The 21,986-nt window shown below is 35.5% G+C and overlaps 1 protein-coding gene across 1 annotated transcript in view; it reads left to right on the forward strand.

Annotated features, from left to right (window-relative positions):
* The window catches only part of LOC104829055 (nebulin-like), a gene marked incomplete at its 3' end in the record, with an annotated part of 56,731 nt that extends 34,923 nt beyond the window's left edge, over positions 1–21,808 (forward strand). The window contains exons 23-47 of the mRNA XM_010563079.1: positions 387–698; positions 831–1,037; positions 1,699–1,803; positions 2,168–2,275; positions 2,905–3,216; positions 4,440–4,646; positions 4,876–4,980; positions 6,020–6,127; positions 7,047–7,358; positions 8,871–9,077; positions 9,772–9,876; positions 10,038–10,145; positions 10,526–10,837; positions 11,591–11,797; positions 13,335–13,439; positions 14,260–14,367; positions 15,864–16,175; positions 16,322–16,528; positions 17,010–17,114; positions 18,014–18,121; positions 18,937–19,248; positions 19,445–19,648; positions 20,129–20,233; positions 21,023–21,130; positions 21,497–21,808. Coding sequence (XP_010561381.1) covers positions 387–698; positions 831–1,037; positions 1,699–1,803; positions 2,168–2,275; positions 2,905–3,216; positions 4,440–4,646; positions 4,876–4,980; positions 6,020–6,127; positions 7,047–7,358; positions 8,871–9,077; positions 9,772–9,876; positions 10,038–10,145; positions 10,526–10,837; positions 11,591–11,797; positions 13,335–13,439; positions 14,260–14,367; positions 15,864–16,175; positions 16,322–16,528; positions 17,010–17,114; positions 18,014–18,121; positions 18,937–19,248; positions 19,445–19,648; positions 20,129–20,233; positions 21,023–21,130; positions 21,497–21,808 — 4,701 coding nt within the window. The remainder of the gene's footprint in view (positions 1–386; positions 699–830; positions 1,038–1,698; positions 1,804–2,167; positions 2,276–2,904; positions 3,217–4,439; positions 4,647–4,875; positions 4,981–6,019; positions 6,128–7,046; positions 7,359–8,870; positions 9,078–9,771; positions 9,877–10,037; positions 10,146–10,525; positions 10,838–11,590; positions 11,798–13,334; positions 13,440–14,259; positions 14,368–15,863; positions 16,176–16,321; positions 16,529–17,009; positions 17,115–18,013; positions 18,122–18,936; positions 19,249–19,444; positions 19,649–20,128; positions 20,234–21,022; positions 21,131–21,496) is intronic.
* Positions 21,809–21,986: the final 178 nt, after the last annotated feature.

A 21,986-nucleotide genomic window follows, 5' to 3' on the forward strand; every position in this document is an offset into this window, starting at 1 on the left:
CCAGGAGCAGTCACAGACCCCTGAATTCTCTCTGTCCTTATTATATAGGCCTGACATAAATGAGATAAAAGACTCTAGGACATCCCTGGCTTTTGGGCAGATTCTTGGGGATGGCCTTTTGGAAGTCCCTTAGTATTTTAAGACTCCTTTCCCTCTTATTATCAGTACAAGTGAGATAATGCTACTTTGAAAGCTAACTAACTCGTTTGTGTAGCAGTGGATTGTGAAGAGATAAATGTCTGGTTTTACTAAGATGTATTGTCACTGACTTAAATGTGAGGGATACCCTTTGTAGAAAAAACAGGGTAGCTTTTACTTTTAATTTACTTATTGCTAAGTTACTACACTTAAGATGATATTCTCTGTGTTCTATTATATTTTAACAGGTTAACTATAAAAAAGCCTATGAACTTGCCAAGGGTAAACTTGTTGGCTTCAAAAGCCTCCAAGATGATCCCAAACTCGTTCATTATATGAAGGTAGCCAAGATGCAGTCTGAGCGAGAGTACAAGAAAGATTATGAGAAAACAAAAACTAAGTACAATATTCCACTGGATATGGTCAATGTTGTTGGTGCCAAGAAGGCTCAAGAGATTGCCAGCAATGCTAATTACAAGAACCCCCTACACCACTATACTTACTTACCAGATGCAATGAATGTGGAGCTGACCAAAAATATGATGGAGATTCAGAGTGATGTAAGTAAAACCTCATGTGAACAGAATTTTTTTGAGATGTCTCAAGCAAAAACTGTGAAGACTCAGGAGAGGTCCCTGAATTGTTTTTTCTAATTCCTAACCTTTAAAACATTGTTTTCACTCCTTTATTAGAATGCATACAAAGCAGATTATAATAATTGGATGAAAGGTATTGGTTGGATCCCCATTGGCTCACTAGAAGTAGAAAAAGCTAAAAAAGCTGGAGATGCCTTGAATGAAAAGAAATATCGCCAGCATCCAGACACCATTAAATTTACAAGTGTGGTTGACTCTCCAGTAATGGTCCAAGCCAAACAGAATTCAGTTCAACTCAATGATGTAAGTAGAGAAAGAAATGGGTGTTATATTAAAGTAGAGATGTATCTACTGAAGAGTTTAAGCATTGTCTTTAAAATTTTTTAAAGTAATATTAGCCTGAAAGTGTTTCTCTGTGTTGTCATTGTTTTGTGCTCAGATTTTGCCTCGTATATGTCTGCAAATCTCTATGGAAATCATGTGGCTCTTTCAGTTCACATTGGCTGATTCTGTCCATTTATATTTTAAGTATATTTGAAATACGTTTGATTTAAAAAATGTGAAATTTTCAAATTGTTTATTGATGTTGTACCACCTACAATAATGAATGAATTACATAATGTTTGATGAATCACAGTATGTCAATCATTATAAACCAGCAAGCTGTTTTATGTTACACTCACCTACCATCCCTTATTATCCCACTCTTTCAGAAATGGGATTTTATGTCCCATTAAAGGGCTTAATTTTACTGAGTAAAGACTGCGTAGAGCTTTTAGGGTCCATTCCTTCTATCAACAAGATCGACAATTCTGTATGAAAAGTGCAGCCTCAATCTTTATGAGATAGGTGGCAATGTACATTTAATTGCAAAATCAAACATAAACCCATGGTTAATTTACAGTGAGCTGGGGCTAGCTATACAAGTAAAGAAGTATTTATTTCAGTATCATTTATTTTACAGAAACTATACAGATCTTCTGGAGAGGAAGTTAAACATAAATACACTCTTACCCCCGATGTCCCACAGTTTATCCAGGCTAGATACAATGCAGCTAATGTCAGTGATGTAAGTGACTTCTTTACAACATTTTTTACACAATGTTAATGAATTTTTGAGTACTACGTTACATATATGCTCATATTGCAGATTTCTTTCCCTGATAGGCAGTTCTGTATAATCAACTTGTATCACTGTAATTTTTCATTCTTGGTGTCATTTGAATTTCCAACCAGATAACATTTAATCATGTAATCAATTAATATAATTAATAGATAAATCTGTTCTCAGAAATGAAGACTGATAGTTGTATATGATTCCCACTGCGTCTGCCTTTAAAGAATTGCCTGGAGTAGCTTAGGAGTAGCTTTGACTTGCATATAGTTCACGCGATTACTAGGTTCTCCAGAATAATATAGATTTTCTTTTTTAGGCATATTATAAACAAGGCTACCATGATCTAATAGCTAAAGGGAACAATGTATCACTCGATGCTATTCCAATTACTCGAGCCAAGGCTTCAAGAAACATTGCTAGTGATGTAAGTATCTGTTCCAGGTATAATTTTCTTAGGCATTTAGTAAAAAAGTTGTCCATTGCAGGCCATATGGTAGACCTCCTATGTTGCATAAGTCTCACTAGAGTCAGTATTATGCGGAAGAGATTCTCGGTCTTTCCCAAAGGCTTAGTTTATGTAGAACTTATTTTATGCTTATCTTGTTTGCTTTAGGTAGGCAAATGCTATTGCACTGTGTTTCTTAACCCACTTTTCACAGGAGAAATTAAATCAGTAGTTCTTCCATTCATTCTGTGACAAATTTCCAGAAAACACACTACATTAACACCTATTCGCAGACCACGAGACAATATGTGCTAAGGGTACTTTTGGTTACACAGTGGAGTAACAAGAAAAGCTAATGTTGATAAATCTTACTGTAGTGTGTGTAACCTGTTGTGTACAGGCTTAGATGGTGGAGCAAGAAAAGCTAATGTAGGTGTAGTCGCTGGGTGGACTCTCCCCTTTTAGGAGAGCTTATCTTTCTGAACTGCTTGCAGCTTCTTTTTCCAATGAAAGTCATGAGAGCATTTTTTTTTTAATTTCGTTTTGCATTAGTGTGGACACCAGTAGTCATGCCACAGTACTTTTTGATCTTTTTCCTCTGTTTCTAGTATAAATATAAAGAAGCATATGAAAAGGCCAAAGGAAAACAGGTTGGTTTCAGAAGCCTGCAAGATGACCCTAAGCTTGTCCACTACATGAATGTAGCAAAGATTCAGTCTGAGCGTGAGTACAAGAAGGACTATGAGAAGACCAAGACTAACTATCATACACCTCCTGACATGTACAGTATCCAGGCTGCTAAACAGTCTCAGGATGTAGCTTCTAATGCCCACTACAAAAATCTGATCCATCACTACACTTATCTGCCAGATGCCATGGACGTTGAGCTGGCAAAGAACATGATGCAAATTCAGAGTGATGTAAGTATTTTAATGATTGCAATTTCATGGATGTTTTCCTGCACACTGTGAAAAATAAGATATGAGTTTATATTCAATGAAAATTGCTATGACTGTATGGGAACGGTCTGTTTTCTTATGTCTTGGGGAAGATCCTTAGAAGTTTTATCAGCTGGTGGTGGCATTTAAAAATACCAAGTTCCAGGTGAGTTCTACTCAAGAGGATTTTGATGTTGGCGTATCAGTGGAGAGCAGACTTCTGGAATATTGAATTCAAATAAACTTTTTTTTCACATTTCCTCAGAAAACTTTATTTAGCAACTAACATAATTTTGTTTTATTCTTTAAGACTTCTTTTAAATTGTTTTGCTTTGTCTTCACATGAGATAGTTAATAATAGTCCAACTATACTATCATATCTATTTCAGATGAAGGAGTGGACAAAACGTAACTGTTGATATTATTAGAAATACATTCTGGAGATCTTTAATATGGGAGATCCCTCCTAGGACATTCTCTGTCCTTCCTGCAGATACAGAGTTTCAAATGGTTGTCTTGGCATATGTGGTTGCGCTCTGCACCTCCTGTATACTGTGGAATTTGACTCTGTATGGATCCCTAAGGAGGACCACTCATTTTAGAGTTAAAACATGGAAGGGTCTTAAAAAAGAGTGTCCACAATATCCTTGCATTCAGACTGTGCCTTGACCCTGCCTGAATGTTTACATGGGATAGCCTTCTGCATATTTTGTAGCCAGGATAAATTTTTCACTTGCAATCTGTGAATTCTGCATATTTTAATGTAGAAGGAAATATAGGAAGAAAACCAAAAATTGAGCCTCTGCTCTGTGGACCTTTGTGTAAGGCCAAGTCTCATAGATTCTGCTGAAACACAGAACAAATTAAACCATGTTAAACGGTCACCATATGGTAGCTTGGAAGTTATTAAGAGTTGAAGGTTGGTGAATTTTTTCACATGGGTAAAAGAAAAGGAAGGTTGATAAATACTGAAGGGGTGTTGCAGTTCATAAGAAATGAATCATGAATCAAAAATACAATAGCTCATTTTCTTCCTTATGAAAACACAGAGAAGCATAAAAAAATACGTTGTTCCCTTCAAGAATTTATAAATTTTTCCTGCTAATGTAGAACACGCTAGCTAGACTATGTGATTATTGTTTCAAACGGAATTATTACAGTTCTGTGGGAAAAATCTAAGTCCATGTTGTCTTTTTCTCCTTCAGAATGCATACAAACAAGAGTATAACAGCTGGTTCAAGGGTATTGGATGGAGTCCTCTCGGTTCGCTGGATGTTGAAACAGCTAAAAAGGCTGGAGATGCATTAAATGAAAAGAAATATCGTCAGCACCCAGACACCATCAAATTTACAAGTGTACCAGATTCAATACCAATGGTTTTAGCTCAGCACAACACCAAGCAACTGAGTGATGTAAGAAATTTTTTATTATTAATGCAATATATTGATTTAATTTTTTTAGCATATTTATATGTTAATGATACTCTATCTAAAAAAACCCTTTATATTTCAAAAACTGTAAAAATAGTAAAATTGCAATTTGTTAGTAAGAATTAAGCATTGTTGCTTTGTGTCTATTTGTTAACACTAATATTACCTACCTTGTACTTGTCAACAAGTTTTTTTTTATTTTTCCTTGCAGGTAACCTATAAGCAAGAGGGTGAAAAAATGAAACACAAATACACCCTGGATCCTGATGTTCCTCAGTTTATTCAAGCCAGGGTCAATGCCTTCAATCTGAGTGATGTGAGCATCTAATCAATAGTTTGTTCAATAATATATTTGTCATTTACTTAATAGAAAAAATCACTTTTATTCATTCATGCTATGATATTGAATATAGAAATGCACAAGCTCTGAAATCAGCTAAACTTTTACTTCTAAAAGTCAATGAATTTTGTGCTTGTTAAGCAAATTTTTAAACTGTTCGAGCACTCATGAACATAAACACATTTCAGTGCTTTATTCAAACTACTTGGATAGACTGAACGAGAAAACCAGCACGACTAATTATTCAGATTCCTATAGGTTTGGAGACTTGCGTCATCTACTTTTATATAAAACACATTGCATAGGCAAGCAGTACAAGTTCTCTGTATATTGCTTCCTGCTGCTGGGTGTTGAAAGGAAATTAACTCATCCAGTGGAGACAGTGGCTTTTTCTGCCATTCAGCTACTAGTCTGCCTGTTTTCCATCACTTTTTGCATTTATGCAACACCATAAAGACCTCCACTGATAGTATCAATTTTATTGCCTTTGTGATACTAAATTTTTTGGTGGCATTATCAGGCCTCCAGGAACTAGGTAAAAGCTGACATCTCCTTTAATAGCCTTGAAATACTATTAGTCTGTCCAGACACTAATTGGTAACAAAAAAGCAGCCAGACTGGTTCCTTCAGTCACTTAGGACCACAAGGCCTGATTTTGAAGCTAACAGGAAAAAATTTCTGAAGGTTCAGTCAAATGAAAAATGAGTTTGCTTAAGCAACGGCAAAAATGCCACTGATAGAGTTGTTCCACATAATTGCAAAAAACGCTTACGGAGTTAATGATTTAGCTATCTGAGTTAAACTGGTTGTCTTGAAGGACTCTCCTATCTTTGTAGTAGAATTATTTATCATAATATAACTGTAGTTTATCTACAGGTTAACATTTTTCCCTGCAATTGCACGGCCTAAACTGCATATTTTTATTATAGTTATAGGAATCAAAATATTGGCTTAAGCAACTTTGTTAAAATTGCTACTTGTAACACCGCGAACTCATACCTTTTTTCCCTATAAGGCTAACTACAAAGCAGACTGGAAAAAAACCATTGCCAAAGGATATGATCTGAAACCAGATGCCATTCCTATTATTGCTGCTAAAGCTTCTCGAAATATTGCAAGTGATGTAAGTATAATTTACATAAAGTGGAATACATACCTCTATTGCGTTACAGCTTTCTGTAGCATATTATGCCATAGAACGTATGCTATATACATACGATGACATAGAGACACTTAACTCTGAGAACTGAAACTCTTACACTGTGAAATAACAGGTGAATTCAGATGTTTACGTGAACCTCTGAAAAAAACTGTTTCTTTGGAAATGCATCATAATGTGTGTCAGTGTTAGGGAGCTGGGGCTCGTTGTTGTATGTGCTTCAAGTATTCACCAGCTTATTTGAAAGTTCCTTTGTTATAATTTACCTATGCTGTATTCTTAATTGCTAGAGACCTGTACTTCTACTTGTCTAGCACTCACGAGCTGTACAGAAATGCGGCTGCTTTCAGACAGCTACGTCAGCTGGCAACAGTAAAACTTGGTGTGCTGTTTGACACAAGCTATGAAAGGAGATTTGGAACACAGAAATAAATTCACTAACTTTAGCAAAAGGCTGCAAATGACTTCCATTCCCCACTTAAACATGCCTCCCTCCAGTAGCTGAGTATTGGGCTATCTAATTGTTTGGTAGTCTTGGGCTTTTCAATAATATATTATTATGCTAGTCTTTTAATCAAAAGCTGAATATTTCTGGGAGTTAGAAGACTATGACAGTAAAATGTAATATGGTAGAGCCAATGGTGAGGGAGGGCATGTTAACTGCATATCTAAGTTTAGATCTATACCAGGGGTCAAGACAAGCTTAGAAATCCAGAAATCCTCTTCTTTTTTTTTGACCTAAATAATCCTGTCTGAAAAACAATTTATGAGTTTATAGAATGAACTGCAGTTGTTAAAATATTGAGTTTCAAAGTATTAAAATTATCAAAAGTATGTTTTCTCTTTCCAAAGTGGGTAAGGCTTCCTTTTCCTTTGTCTCTAGTTCAAGTACAAGGAATCATATGAGAAAGAAAAAGGCAAACAGGTTGGATACCGTAGCCTGCAGGATGATCCTAAACTTGTTCATTACATGAATGTGGCCAAAATACAATCAGATCGTGAGTACAAGAAGGATTACGAAGTTACCAAGACCAAATATCATATTCCTTTGGATATGTTCAGTGTGATGGCTGCCAAGCAAGCCCAGGAAGCAGTTACAAACACTGGTTATAAACAGCCAATTCACAATTACACACTCTTGCCCGATGCTGTGAATCTGGAACTATCAAGGAATGTGATGCAGCTTCAGAGTGATGTATGTAATGATTAATCAGCTCATTTTTTTTTCTTCTCATAATGACTGTGTTACACTATTAACCTTTTAAGGTTAAAAAATTAACTCTATTGGATTAACAGTAGATTGAGATGTAAATGTCTGGTCTGGAACCCTGTATTTTCCAGAGATTATCAGAATTACGTGTAGCAGAGAAATTCTAGGGAACTTACCTATCAAGTAAAAACTTTCTTTGTATCTCTACCTGTTCGGCTAATTCTCAGCAAATGAACATGTTTTTCTAATTCGTCTGTTTTTGTAGTTGAATTTGTAATTTTGATGTGTTATTACTGTGATTGTTATTTGTATTGTCAGAGATCCTACGTTACATGGAGTCTAAATTCTGACCATATTTTATTTAAGTTTACTGAAAATATACATTATGTATGTTTGTATTATATCTAGGGATTTGAGATTTATTTATTTTGTTCACTTTTCCTTCCTGCCTCTATCCTCCAACAGATGCATATGCCGTATATGAGAAGGATTCATAAAAAATTCTTTGTAGTTTCCATTAAGTTTTGTGACTTGTTTCCATTTTTTTTCAATAGTGTAACTTTAGGGTCTGCTTTTTTATCCAGAAAGTATTTAGTTTAATCTGCATTATTTAACAGTCCTCTGACAAATTTGAAATTCCCCAAAACATTAATAATCTGATGGAAACTGTTCTTCAGATTCTAAGCATTCCTTGGAGAGAATAATGTGTGTGTTCCCATTGGCCAGCAGATAAAGGATCTAATCTTTAGACACTGTTCTTTTCAAATACAGAAATTTTCATCTCAAGTTTTTTGCTTCCCGACTGTATTTTTATCCAGCTTTGCTGAGTTGGCCGAGCTTGCTTGGCTGTCTAACTCAGGATGTTTGCAAGGAGAGAAGCCTGATGCCTGAGAACAAAGAAATTTTGCCTTGTGTACACATGCTATGAAAGTATATGGTCTTTTTCTCAGACTCTGATATTCTCCCTGTTACTTCTAACACTGCAGTTCAGGAATAGATTTTATTTTGCAGCATTTTGGTACCTTTATCTGCTCTAAAAGCCATGTTATAAAGTATGATTAAATAGGAATGGTGTCTATTCAAGATTGTGCAGAACCAGGCGATTAAGCAGAAGTTGTTGAAACAATTTCTCTGAATTAATTCTACTGTGAACCAAGTCTACTAACAAACAAGTGTGTAATTTAAAAAAATTATTATATTTTTTTCAGATTTTCATATTTACCACTCAAAATTTGTTCTAAGGTCTGTGCATTTGGTTTGTAGTGTGGCTTCTACACATTGGTTTAGTAAAAAGAATTTCTTTATGCCTACCACATCAATAGTTGTTAATGTTATGCTAAAAATTTGGAAAACAGTAGCAGTTATAATAGAATTGTCTAAATTGTCCTTCAAAAATGAATGACCAGGAGAAGTTTTAAGGTCTTATCTGCTTTTATGTATATAGGCATTCTAATTTTCCTTGTCTCACTGTCTTTTTCCTTGTTTATTTTTTAAAAGAATGCGTACAAAGCAGATTTTAATAACTGGTTGAGAGGAGTTGGCTGGATACCAATTCAGTCGCTGGATGTAGAAAAGGCCAAAAAAGCTACAGAGATTCTCAGTGAGAAGAAGTATCGTCAGCACCCAGACAAGCTGAAGTACTCTATTACAATGGATGCAATGGAACAAGTGCTAGCTAAGCAAAATGCCAAGACCATGAATAAGGTGAGAAGTTGTTCAGATGATCATGACTGAGCCAGAGATTGGATCTTTGTCTTGCAGAGCTGTGGGGCAGGTGCATTCCCACTGAAGTAATTAGAATTTCAAATGGGTGTAGTGGTTTTCTTTGTTAAGAGTGGACACTAAGAGATGATGGAAGCCTCAGACTGTATTCATAATTAAGGGACTTTTCTGTTTATAAAGATTAAAGATTTCTCCTTTGTGTATGTGATTTGGTAACCTTTGCTCTTTTTCTGCAGAAAGTAGTATTCATAATCAGTGAGCTGAAAAAACCCTGAAATTGTCAGTTTTGTACAAGCTTCCCTGAAAAGTGGAGTTCTTCAAATTTGTCCCTAGTTATCTGGGACACCACTGATCCCTATTTGGCATGGAAAGGGGGTGTGTGGGGAAAAAAAAAAATGCTTTGCATTAAGGCAGGGTTAGAATGCAGACAGAAAACTTTCAGTTTCAATATTTATTAGCTATCAAAACATACTTTGCAAATTTCTCAAATAAAGTACTAAAGAAAGAGGAGGAATATAATATTGCCACTCAGCAGTTATATTTCTGAAGGTTATTTGTAGTGCTTATGAAACTTTACTGTAAAATATTATTGCTTGCAGATGAGCAAAACAAAGGCAAGGTCTTATTTTATGAGTGCAATGCCTTTTCAATGCTAAATATTACTTTGTAATTGCAGAGGCTCTACACTGATAAATGGAACAAAGAGAAGACCAGCATTCATGTTATGCCAGATACTCCAGAAATTCTGCAGTCTAGAGTGAACCAGGTCACAATGAGCAATGTGAGTTACCATGCTTATAGCGGGCATTCAGTGTCGGCTGCATAGATCAAACATTGGTTTAAATTTTATGTCGTTGGAAAATATTTTAATTGAGATGTAGGGTACTTCAGTAGTTCTGCCTTCATAATGGAGTACCTGTTCTCTTTTACATTTTAAATTAGAAACTTTACAAAGCTGCATGGGAGGAAGACAAGAAGAAAGGTTATGATATGCAGCCAGATGCTATTCCAATAAAAGCAGCCAAAGCCTCCAGAGACATTGCAAGTGATGTAAGTTTGATTGTGTGATAGTACTCAGAGTAGCTGCAAAGACAGAACATTTTTTAAGTGCTCTGTTATGCGCAAAAGTGGTTTTTTAAGCATCTTGCGTTGTCTAGGTTTAAGTTATACGCTTGATGGGATAAACCTTTGCAGTACTTGCTCTCCAGTGGAGTTAAACTGAATTGTGCTTTTTTGCTCTTTGTTCAGCAAGCTGCTGAGCTTCATGTGCCTGTGTTCAGTGGGCTATTTTGTAAGACTGTGAATGTTTAAATGACTAAACCTGGTATCTTGTGATGAAAAAGAACAAATGTTTTCAGAGATAAAATTGAGTTTAACAGTGCATTTTTTTGATTTAAGTTTTTGCTGTTCTCTCTCTTTCCTGCTGTCAGTATAAATACAAACTAGCCTATGAAAAAGAGAAAGGAAAGCATATTGGGTTCCGTAGCCTTGAAGACGACCCCAAGCTGGTGCACTTCATGCAGGTGGCTAAGATGCAGTCTGATCGTGAATACAAAAAAGATTATGAAAAGTCAAAGACTAATTTCCATACTCCAGTTGACATGGTCAGTGTTGTGGCAGCCAAGAAAGCACAGGAAGCGGCTACAAATGCAAACTACAAAAACTTGATCCATACCTACAATGTTTTGCCTGATGCTATGAGTCTTGAATTAGCCAAAAACATGATGCAGATACAAAGTGATGTAAGTGAGAGATTCTTCAACCTTTGCATTGCGAATACAATGATGCTTAGTTTATGAAAGCATACTGTAAGATAAATAGTACTGTTAGTGAAAGTAGTTCAGTTGTATACTAAAAAGTAGTAAATTAAATGAGACCTTCAGCAATGATAGCCATTGTATTTTTCTAAGACTCTGAAATATTAAATTATGCCTGTTGCTAAAGAATTTGGGCTCAGAAACAAGTACTTTTATACATAAAGTGAAATGGTTATTTACTGCTTACATTGTCCCATCAGGCTTTTCAGGAGCAATAGCTGTGTGCAGGCCAAAACAGGAAAAGCTTGCCTTTTCATTAATAGTTTTATCTTGTACTTCCAAAAAGATACCTTTTCAGAAGAAGGGGAAACCAGCTAAGTAGCTATAGTCTCAGATTTTCTGGGATGTTTAACCTCTAGAGAGGAGGGCCTTTTTTTCTCAGTATAGTAGTTCAAGATAATCCCCTTCTTCAAGAGGGCCTTAGCATGTAATCTCATGTGAGCAATCTATATACGTCATAAGGAGGATCTGAACATTGTATAAAAGGTGGAGTAATAAAATACAGACATCACTGTAACAAATGTGTTTCTAAATAAACCCTGAATGCATCTTGATACTGTTTGCTTCTTTGTAGAATAAGTGCATTTGAAATCTAATATTCATTAAACACAGAAGGAAGTGTCATGATTTACAGACTTTTTCATGCATCTGATTATTTTCTTATCTTTCTGCCTCCAGAATCAATACAGAGCAGAATATGATGAAAGTATGAAGGGTGTTGGATGGATGCCACTGGGCTCCCTGGAAGCTGAGAAGAACAAAAAGGCGATGGAAATTGTTAGTGAAAAGAAGTATCGCCAGCATCCAGACAAGTTGAAGTATTCTGTTCCTATGGATTCCATGAACATGGTCTTAGCTTTAAATAATGCTAAAATCATGGATGAGGTAAGAAAGTGTTCATCAAAATTCATTTAAGCTTGCAGAAGTAAGAAACAAACTACACCTGATGTAATAGTCTATCTTATTGTATGCGTAGCTTTGGAAATCATCAATTTTGGCAGCTAATGAATATACTTGACTATCATTGTATTTCATCTTAATAGACCTTTGATATACCTGAAAGCAAAGCATAACACTAATATTTCTAAGCAATACATATAATGACAGACCTGGGGGTCACATTTTATTAATAAAGCTTACCCAAGATAAGTGATTATAGACTTCTAGTAGTTTGAATCTAGGGGCTAAAAATACTGGAGTGATCCCTTTCAGAAATAGGATTTAAACTTTTAAATGTAGAGTCTGTTTCATCTGATACCTGTTATGTTAATATGAAATTGCTTCATGATATTAATGCTTTTATAATGAGATTTTTTTTCTGATTCTCCTGCTGAACTGATGTAATCTGCTGGTGTTCTTTAGAAAAGTCTAGACTTCATGTGCATTGTAGTTACAGAGACCATCAGAATCTTATGTGCACTTTCCTTAGCTCTATTTCCTCTAAGAAAAGCTCTATTGCCTCTCTCAACTGATACTTATTTTCCAGGAGACAACCTAATAATCTTCTACCTCTAACAATTTTTTTTTTTTTATACTTTCTGGCTTGGCTTTTAGTTGTGAGTTAACCCTGGTAGGCAGCTAAGCACCACACTGCCACTCGCTCCCTTCCTCCCCTCCCCCACAGTGGGATGGGGGAAGAGGAAAGGCACAGTTAAAGCAAAAAAACCCCTTGTGGGTCAACATACAAAAATGTTTAATAAGCAAAGGAGAAGTGGAAGAAGAGAGAAAGAAAACAAGTGATGCAAAAGCAATCACTTGCCACCTCCCACGGGTAGACTGATGCCCAGCCAGTTCTTGAGCAAAAGATGTCTAACCTCTCTATACCCCTTCCTCTCCCTTTTTATTTGCTGAGCGTGATGTTATATGGCATGGATTATCTCTTTGGTTAGTTGGGTTCATCTGCCTGATTATGTCCCCTCCCAACCTCTTGCACATCCCCAAGTCTATTCACTGTGGGGACAGAGAGAAACAGAGAAGGCCTTGATACTGTGCAAACACTGTTCAGGAACAGCTAAAACATTAGTATGTTATCAGCATTGTTTTAGTCACAAATCTCACACACAGCACTGTTCAGGCTGCTATGCAGAGGATTAACTCCATCACAGCCAGACCCAGTATATTTTGAAACCTATTGTTTTCTGCGGTTCGATGTGCTTGAATACACTGCTGGGCAAGAGATGAGCAATAAAATACTCTAGCAAGATTGGTATTTCTTCCACTTTAATTTCGTCCTCACACAATTAACTTCATACTGATTCACGCTGCTTTTAGGTGCTAAAATAAAAAGAGAAATGTTCCTACCCTGTTAGTAGTTGCATCATTGTAACGAAAGTTTATATTTCAAATAGGAAATATTCTTTTAAATTGTTTTATTTAATTTTTTGGTTATGTTGACATCTCTTTTTTTTTTTTATCCTTCCAGCACAAGTACAAACAAGCATGGGAAGAAGACAAAAAGAAAGTTCACATCACACCAGATATTCCACAGATTGCTTTAGCAAAAGCTAATGCCTTTAATTTAAGTGATGTGAGTACTGTTTGTAGCACTATGACGTTGCTCTTATTTTTTTTATTAGGAAGAAGTGAGATGACAGCATACACAGTCTCCCTAATTCTCATTTTGCTAACCTGTAGTAATTTCACAAAAAGCTATTTGTTTTCCTTTTTCCTCTTTCTTCACCAAAATTAAATACCAAAAGTTGCCAAGAAAAAGCCATAATATTTATAGGCAGATTATGTTCATGTAGGTCATTAAAATATAATAGTTACTAACAAAATAGTAGAGTTTGAGTACTATCCTTGTTTGTTACTGTATTTATTATTTTATTTCCCCACATACAGTTTTGTACTGGATTCAAAATTCTTGCAGATTGAACCTATTCTTTCAGTAACAGGTGATATTATATACAGTTTTTCAGTAGCTAGTTGTTAAATCTGCATATGCTAAATAAAGTATTGTTTGTAATTGTGCACATCTTTAATGTGCACAGAAATAGAAATATTTATCTCATTTTTTTAAAAGGCTGACATCCTTATAGATGTAACTTTTCACCAATACTTGTGCATGTGGGAAACAAATGCAATTTCTTGCTCTTTTGTTATGGGTTATTGTTACTGATTATAGTGCAGTCCAGCTGCATTGAGGTATGAATACTAGGATTGGTGTTAATTTTGAAGGAATATTCATCTCTTTGTGTCCCTGAGTGCCTTGAACAACTGTTCAAGGAATGCTAAACATATGAGTAGTCTGTGTTTCAAGTTATCATGTAAAATTAATAGACTTTTGTTTAAGTGAGTGTGCTGTGCTTTGCTTTTTTAAAGGATATTTCTCTTCTTTCTTTTCACAGAAAATGTACAGACTTTCATTTGAAGAATCTAGGAAGAAAGGGTATGATCTCAGAGCTGATGCTATCCCTATTAAAGCTGCCAAAGCTTCTAGGGATATTGCTAGTGATGTAAGTTTTTGAAAGAAAAGATGATCCATTTCAGATATTGTAAAACATTCATTTCTTGACACAATTCAGTTTTATATGCCAAATATATGAAGTCTCCTTATTCTCTTGCTTGTAAATAATTCTGACATATTTGTTAAATATTCTAATACATTTTCTAGGAGGGTTAAAGAACAATTTCTTTGTTAGAAAGGTAAGGAGATATATGAGGGACTGTTAGAAAAAAAAAAAAAAGGCAGTTCATTCCTCAGTGTGATGGTGCTTGGATACTTTATAAATGTATGTTGTGTATTTGTAGTTCAGACAGAATGTTCAGAGGTCATTCTTAGAAATATTTGAAAAGAACAGATACAGACTTAAATTATTTTTACTGCTGTAGTACAATTATCTTTATTCCTTTGGTGAAAGTCCCATTAAATTTCTTCATGCAGAGAATACAAGCTTCTGAAATCAGGACCATTCTGAAATCCTGTGTATCAGTGATGAGGGATTTGCTGTGGCAGGGGCAAATCCAGCCTAAGAAAGGGGTGAAGTTAGGGCCTGAGGACATGTTATTTAACCCACCATTTTTTTTTGACAACATAGGGGATGTTGCAGCCACTGCAAAGGCAATTTGCTGTGCCACTGCTCTAAGTTTGAGAGGAAGATACTTCCATTCTGAGTTCTCTTCAAGCAGTAAGCAGTGAAGGAAAAAGGAATTGATACTTGGTCTGTGTAGTTCATTGTCCAGGGTTGATTAGAGGTTGAGGAAGGGGTTAAGAATTTGAACCACTGGTTTTATTAAACAAAAAAAGTGCAAAAGATCTTGGGAAGTGTCTTGAATTTTCTAATCATTTGTACAAGTGAACCTAATGGAAGTGATGATTAAATGTTTGGGTTTATGGTTAAGTCTTTAGATAGGAACTCAAGTATTCTGAGTATGGTGCAGAGTACCACAAAAATAGTTACCCAAGGCAAATATTGGAAGCAGGATAGCAATAGTAACAGAGAACTGTGTGGGTTATAGTGTTTGTGATACCCATATTAGCTCTAAAATGAGTTATCTTTAAACTATAGTGTTAAAGAATAAAAGGTGCGCTTTTTCCAAAGAACTGTCTTCAGCAAACGAGATCTTTTGTGTTCCTTTGCCTTTTGCTTTCTGTCAGTATGTTTCATATTTTCATTGGGTCATTTATAATGAGATTAGAGGGCAACTGAACGCCAGGTTACATTGAACCTTATGCAGGACCAGAATAAACTATTGTAAGGAAATTTCATTTATTAAGAAAGTATTTTAAATATACTGCTTTTAAAAGGGATGCTAGACATCTGTTTTGCTTTAGAGTGCGCCCTGAGAGTAAGTGGACAAACCCACCACCTCTATATGCTTTGTGATGTTTTCTTAACAATGTAAAAACCTTATTTTAATCTAAATTTTGTGGGTTTTTCCTTATAATATAGATATTTCTTATTAAACAAATGAAGTAGAATTAAAGTCTTTGTCTCTGTTCTCTTTACAGTATAAATACAAATTAGGTTATGAACAAGACAAGGGAAAACTTGTAGGCTTCCGCAGCCTTCAGGATGATCCCAAACTTGTCCATTATATGCAAGTGGCTAAGATGCAGTCTGATCGTGAATACAAGAAGGCTTATGAGATGAGCAAGACACATTACCAAACGCCTTCTGATACACTGAGCATCGTGGCAGCTAAGGAGGCACAAGATCGTGTAACCAATACTAACTACAAACGACTGATTCACCAATATATGCTTCTACCAGATGCAATGAGTTTAGAACTGTACAGAAACATGAATCAGATACAAAGTGATGTAAGTTTCTGTTTTCTTTGTGTCATTCACAGCTGTGACTTTTTTTCCCTGTTTTTTTCATTATGTCTGTGTTTTGGAAATAACAGAATTATTTTGTGTGAGCCATTTGTAAATTGTAAAATTTCCTGTTGTGTTCTGTTTGGCAGAATGAGTACAAGCAGGATTACAATGAGTGGTTCAAAGGTATCGGTTGGAGTCCTGCTGGTTCTCTGGATGTGGAGAAATCTAAGAAAGCCACAGAAATTGCAAGTGATCGGAAATATCGCCAGCATCCCAGCATGTTCCCCTTTACAAAACAGAATGATGCCATGGACATGGTCCTTGCAAAGCAGAATGCAAATATAATGAACAAAGTGAGTATTTATGGGGAAAATTAGGCAGACATTCACATATAATCCCTTTCAATAAACAGTCTGTAAGTCTCTGTCACCACCTTTATGTTGCAGTGTTTCCCTGGGAAAAACAAGTGTCACTTAATGTTTCATCTTTTTTCATTTTTTTTCTTAATGAAACACTCAGTTACTGATAAATGGCATTGGTTAAATAGATCTCTTCTCATTTTTTTTCATTGCTACTTCTCCAACCTCTGTTCTCATTCTTGTATAGAAATTACTGGCCCTGAAAATCTTGATAGTTGGACTTCATTAGAAGCAAGACTGGGTCCTAATTCAGCTGATTCTGGATTAGGTCATTACATAGTAAAATAAATCTAAGTCAGCACCTTCATCTTTTTACGCATCGATATCCAAAGGGTGCAAATGGAAAGGTGAAAACCCCAAAAGAGCCATCCTTTGTCATTTATATTAACACATCTGATGTTACTTTTTTCAATAGCATGCATATACTCAAGCTTGGGAGAAGGATAAAATTCAGGTTCATGTGATGCCAGATACACCAGATATTCTACAGGCAAAACAGAACAAGGCGAACTACAGTCAGGTAGAGTTTTTTAATACTTCCTATTACATTTTAAATTAATACCTACTTTCTTCAAATTGAAAGGTGCCTCCCATTTCAAAATAAGTAATGAATTTGTATAAGTTAGAAGAAACAGAATGGGGGATTTAGAACAGAGGCTAGAATTTTTACATGAGTGATATTTTCAGAGTAGCAATAAGTGCCATCTTCAGGCTAGTGAAGTAACAGCCTGAATTACCTTATAGTGTATGGAAAATATAAATCCTGTTTTTGAAATCTGGATGTGCATAGTCCATACATACTCTATGCTTACCATAGAAATCAAACATGTTAAAAATTCTTTACTATAAAATTAAAAGTTCATTGTGTATATTTTTAACTTAACATATGGGAAAAGAAATGCATGCAGTGATTCTAATTTTTCTGTCAGCTTTCAAATATGAGAAAGTGGCAATTGTGCCAGTGTAAAATATTGCTTTGCATGATTGCTCAGAGACAAATCTTTGACTTGCAAGTGCTGGTACGTAAAATCAACTGTGCACAAACTGAATTGACTATTAAATGGCTACATTACTGCCTTATTAATTAATAAGTTTTATTAAGCCAATTGAAGAGTTTTCAGTTATCCCAGATATCTTGGGAATTTGAAAAATATATAAGTTTCAAATCCCCAAGATATGATATAGTAGGAAGCTGCTGCAGTAACGAAAAACTATTTAGTCACTAGCCTAAGACTTGGAAGACCCGCGTTCCTTGCTTAACAGTTTCCCATTTCTCAGTTCCTGTTCTAGTAGCCCTTCTCTCGTAACTGAAGCCTGTGAGGTGACCAGAATTTGGTAATATGGATCATTAGCATATCTAAATAGAAGGTGACTTACGTATTACTAAGACTTTTTAATTAATACTGTTTTCAATTTTAGAAACTATACAAGCTTGGCTGGCAGGAAATGATAAAGAAAGGCTATGACCTCACACCTGAAGCCATTTCAGTGAAAGCTGCCAAAGCTTCAAGGGACATTGCAAGTGATGTAAGCAACATTTCTAATTCAATATGACATACACTTTATCAAGTTGCTATAACCTACAGAGTCGCACTAGATTGAGATACACCTCTCTGCTAAGGTGTGGCTTGGAGTAAAAAACGAAATTGCTGACAAAACTCTTTCCTGATCTGTTCTTGTCAGTGAAGAAAACAATTTAAAAAGGGTTGCTCTGGCATCTTGACAATTCCAGAGATTGTGGTCCACCCCATGAAGTGGCTAGTCATACAAATTTAGGAGTTGTCTGCTCTTTTGGATGTTGCATTTTCAGAGCAGCAGCAGATTTGGTCCAATTAGCTGATCCCAGTGCCTATACTGAGAAATCCTATTTACAACTCTGAAACAGTGATGACACATGTATTGCTGTTATCATCACTTGGTATGAATACAACTCCTGCATTTATGGAAGAGATTTTATTAATCATTAGGAAATTACTCCAATGCTTAAGCATCTGCTTTTTTAATTTCTGATTATTTTATTAATCAAAATATTTCAGTGTGTCAGCATTTAGTTCTGAACAGTATGACTATATGAATCAGATGGCACAGAAGACCATTCTTCTAGCCATGCACTCTTCCTCTCCAGGGACTCTGTTCATTCACAGGGAGAGCATTCACTGACATCAAGTAATGCACGTTAATTAAGGGGCTACTAAAACTTTACAGGACATGCCATAACAAGTTGCTCATTTCATGGGTAATGAGAAACATAGAACTGAGAGAGTATATTGATATTTGCTTATATATTTTACCATTGTCTGTTTCTTACTGTAATTTCAATAATGCAATCTTTATAATTTTAGTACAAGTACAAAGAAGGTTACCGCAAGCAGCAGGGACATCACATTGGATTCCGCAGCTTACAGGATGATCCTAAGATGTTGTGGTCTATGCAAGTAGCTAAGATGCAGAGTGAGAGAGAGTACAAGAAAGATTTTGAAAAGTGGAAGACAAAGTTTAATATGCCCGTGGATATGTTAGGCTTTGTTCTGGCTAAGAAATGTCAGGAATTGGTTAGTGATACAGACTACAAACATGTGCTGCACCGCTGGACTTGTCTGCCAGACCAGATTGATGTCACCCAGGCAAAGACGGTTTACGAACTACAGAGTGATGTAAGCTCCCTCTGGATTTAATTAATTTATTTTTTTGTAAGATATTTACTGCTTATTGAAAAGTATCTTTAATAACTCTCTTTTGATGCCAGTATAGATCAGATTGAAGCTAAAATACCCGTTAGTCTTTTAATATGGTTTAATAAATGAACAGGGAAATAATATTTTATGGTTTTGATTTTTTTTTCCTTAACAGAATGTATATAAGTCAGATCTACAATGGCTCAGAGGGCTTGGATGGAGTCCTTTAGGATCTTTGGAATCTGAAAAGAACAAGAAAGCTTCTGAAATACTGAGTGAAAAGAAGTACCGGCAGCACCCAGATACTATTAAGTTCACAAGTATCCCAGATGCCATGGATATCACTTTAGCAAAATCTAATGCCAAAAATAGAAGTGATGTAAGTTGCCTCTAGAGACAGAACAAGTGATTCAATAAATGAATGCATTAGTATACATTTGTTAAAAAGATCTCCATATCAGAACATGTGCTTAAAATATACAAATATCAGATGTTTACAATTAGCGCCTTACTGTTCAGTTGTAAATAACTGCTAGGACTTGTTCAGAAGATTAAGGTCTCTAGCGCTGTATAACTTATTCAGTAATAACTATAAATGAGACCCTTACTATATAGTATGTAAATGTATTGTCATAATGCTGTTTCCTTGACATTTCGTAGATGTAAGAAAAAAAACGAGGTGGTATTTCAGTAAGAAGTCATTGTATTATTTGATTTTAATACCTTGTGTTGTTTACATTGGTCATGCTTGCATAGTACATCTTTGCTTTGCTATTGTAGAGAAAAGCTAAACTGAATTTACTGCTGTGCATGTAAGCCTTTTATCAGACAAGGTATTTTTGTTTGTGTCTCTTTTCAGATACTGTATAGAGAGGCTTGGGACAAGGACAAGACTCAGGTTCACATCATGCCTGATACTCCTGAAATTTTGCTGGCTAAATCAAACTTAATTAACACAAGTGATGTAAGTGTGTCTCCACAATGTTTCTTTTATGGAATTTGGAATTATCCATCGTGCCTTTAGTTTAAAAAGTAGAGTAATTCTGCAATTCTAACAGCTGTAAGCACACCTGTGATCTTTTCCTGTGAAAATTGTTATGCACTGGGAAGCCCAAGTGGAACTGCTAAAATACAATTTTATTTTAGGAATCGGAGTTGCGAGAATATAAAAAATACCAAGAAAATACTCAACACAAGTTAGCAGTTTTCTCTTTCATCCCTACTGATCATATTAACATTGTACATATGTGTTCACTATTGTTAAAATATCTGATTATATTGATTTGCCTCTTTAGAATTACTTAGGATTGTGTAATTTACATCAAATTCCTGGTTATAATGGGACAAATATAGACTACATGCAAAGGTAAAGAAATGTTAGCAGCTCTGTTGTAAGAACTCAAGAAGACAAAAATAATTGCAATTGAAATTGGGTGTAGAGAATAATGGGGTTTTATTATTCACCTCTGTAGAAGACTCTATAAATCATTCAGATTAATATGTTAACTAAAAGAAAATGTTGATCTCGAATGAGTTAATCAGAAAACATACAGATAGTAATTTTTAAGTATTTTATATTATCAGTAACAAAATACACATTATTAAGAGCAAGATATGGAATTTAATTTGATGAATGAAACTGTGTTTGGAATCTCATGCTTTATTTTCAGTAGTCAGGGGAGGAAAGTTGTAGTATTGACAAAGTCTTTAGAGAGATTATTTGTGATAAAAACTTTGAATCCTTCTCCAACAGAAACATTACAAGTTAGGATATGAAGAGCTGAAGAGGAAAGGCTATGATCTTCCTCCTGATGCTATACCGATCAAGTCAGCAAAGGCATCCAGAGACATAGCTAGTGAAGTAAGTCTTACAGAGTGAAAATAATACCAAGGCATAGAGCTGGTAGACACTTTTGGATAAAGAAGTTTTTTATATAAAAGGAGGAGAGGTCTAAAATTTTAAGTCTTATATTGCTGCCCTCCCCAGAGGTTGCGTAATTCTTAATGATGTAAAGTTAATTAAATAACTTAGAACAATTTACAACAAGATAGTGTATAATCAATTAATATCTTCTGGACTTGCAATAAAAACATTAAAAATGTTGGAAAAATATGCAAAAAATTAAAATATATTAGATGCGAAAATATTAATCACTATATTAACAATAGAGAAATTTAAATTACAGTGTGAGAAGAGATGATAATTATTGTCTCTGCATTCAATTAGTACCAATACAAAACTGGGTACCGAAAGCAGCTTGGCCACCACATAGGAGCCCGTAACATAGAGGATGATCCAAAGATGATGTGGTCGATGCACGTAGCCAAGATCCAGAGTGACAGGGAGTACAAGAAAGCCTTTGAGAAGACAAAGACACACTTCAGTAGCCCAGTGGACATGCTGGGGATTGTGCTGGCCAAGAAATGTCAGGAGCTGGTCAGCGATATTGATTACAAGCATCTTCTGCATCGGTGGACCTGTCTGCCGGACCAGAACGATGTTGTACAAGCCAGGAAGGTGTACGACCTTCAGAGTGATGTAAGTTGTTCTTTACTGGCTGTGTGAAAAAGAGAAGTCTCTCCTGCATTCTGTTCCTTTGTTGGAGAAGGTCCAGGTGGGGAGCATAAACGCAGGGTGATTCTGTGAGACTGAGACTGTGTGGTGCTGTACTATCTTGCTGAGAGTTGGAGTCGTGAAGAGTCAGAGATGAAGTTTG

This window comes from Haliaeetus leucocephalus, unplaced genomic scaffold, assembly GCF_000737465.1.
Source record: "Haliaeetus leucocephalus isolate CR32 unplaced genomic scaffold, Haliaeetus_leucocephalus-4.0 Scaffold163, whole genome shotgun sequence".
In the NCBI taxonomy this organism is placed as follows: domain Eukaryota; kingdom Metazoa; phylum Chordata; class Aves; order Accipitriformes; family Accipitridae; genus Haliaeetus; species Haliaeetus leucocephalus.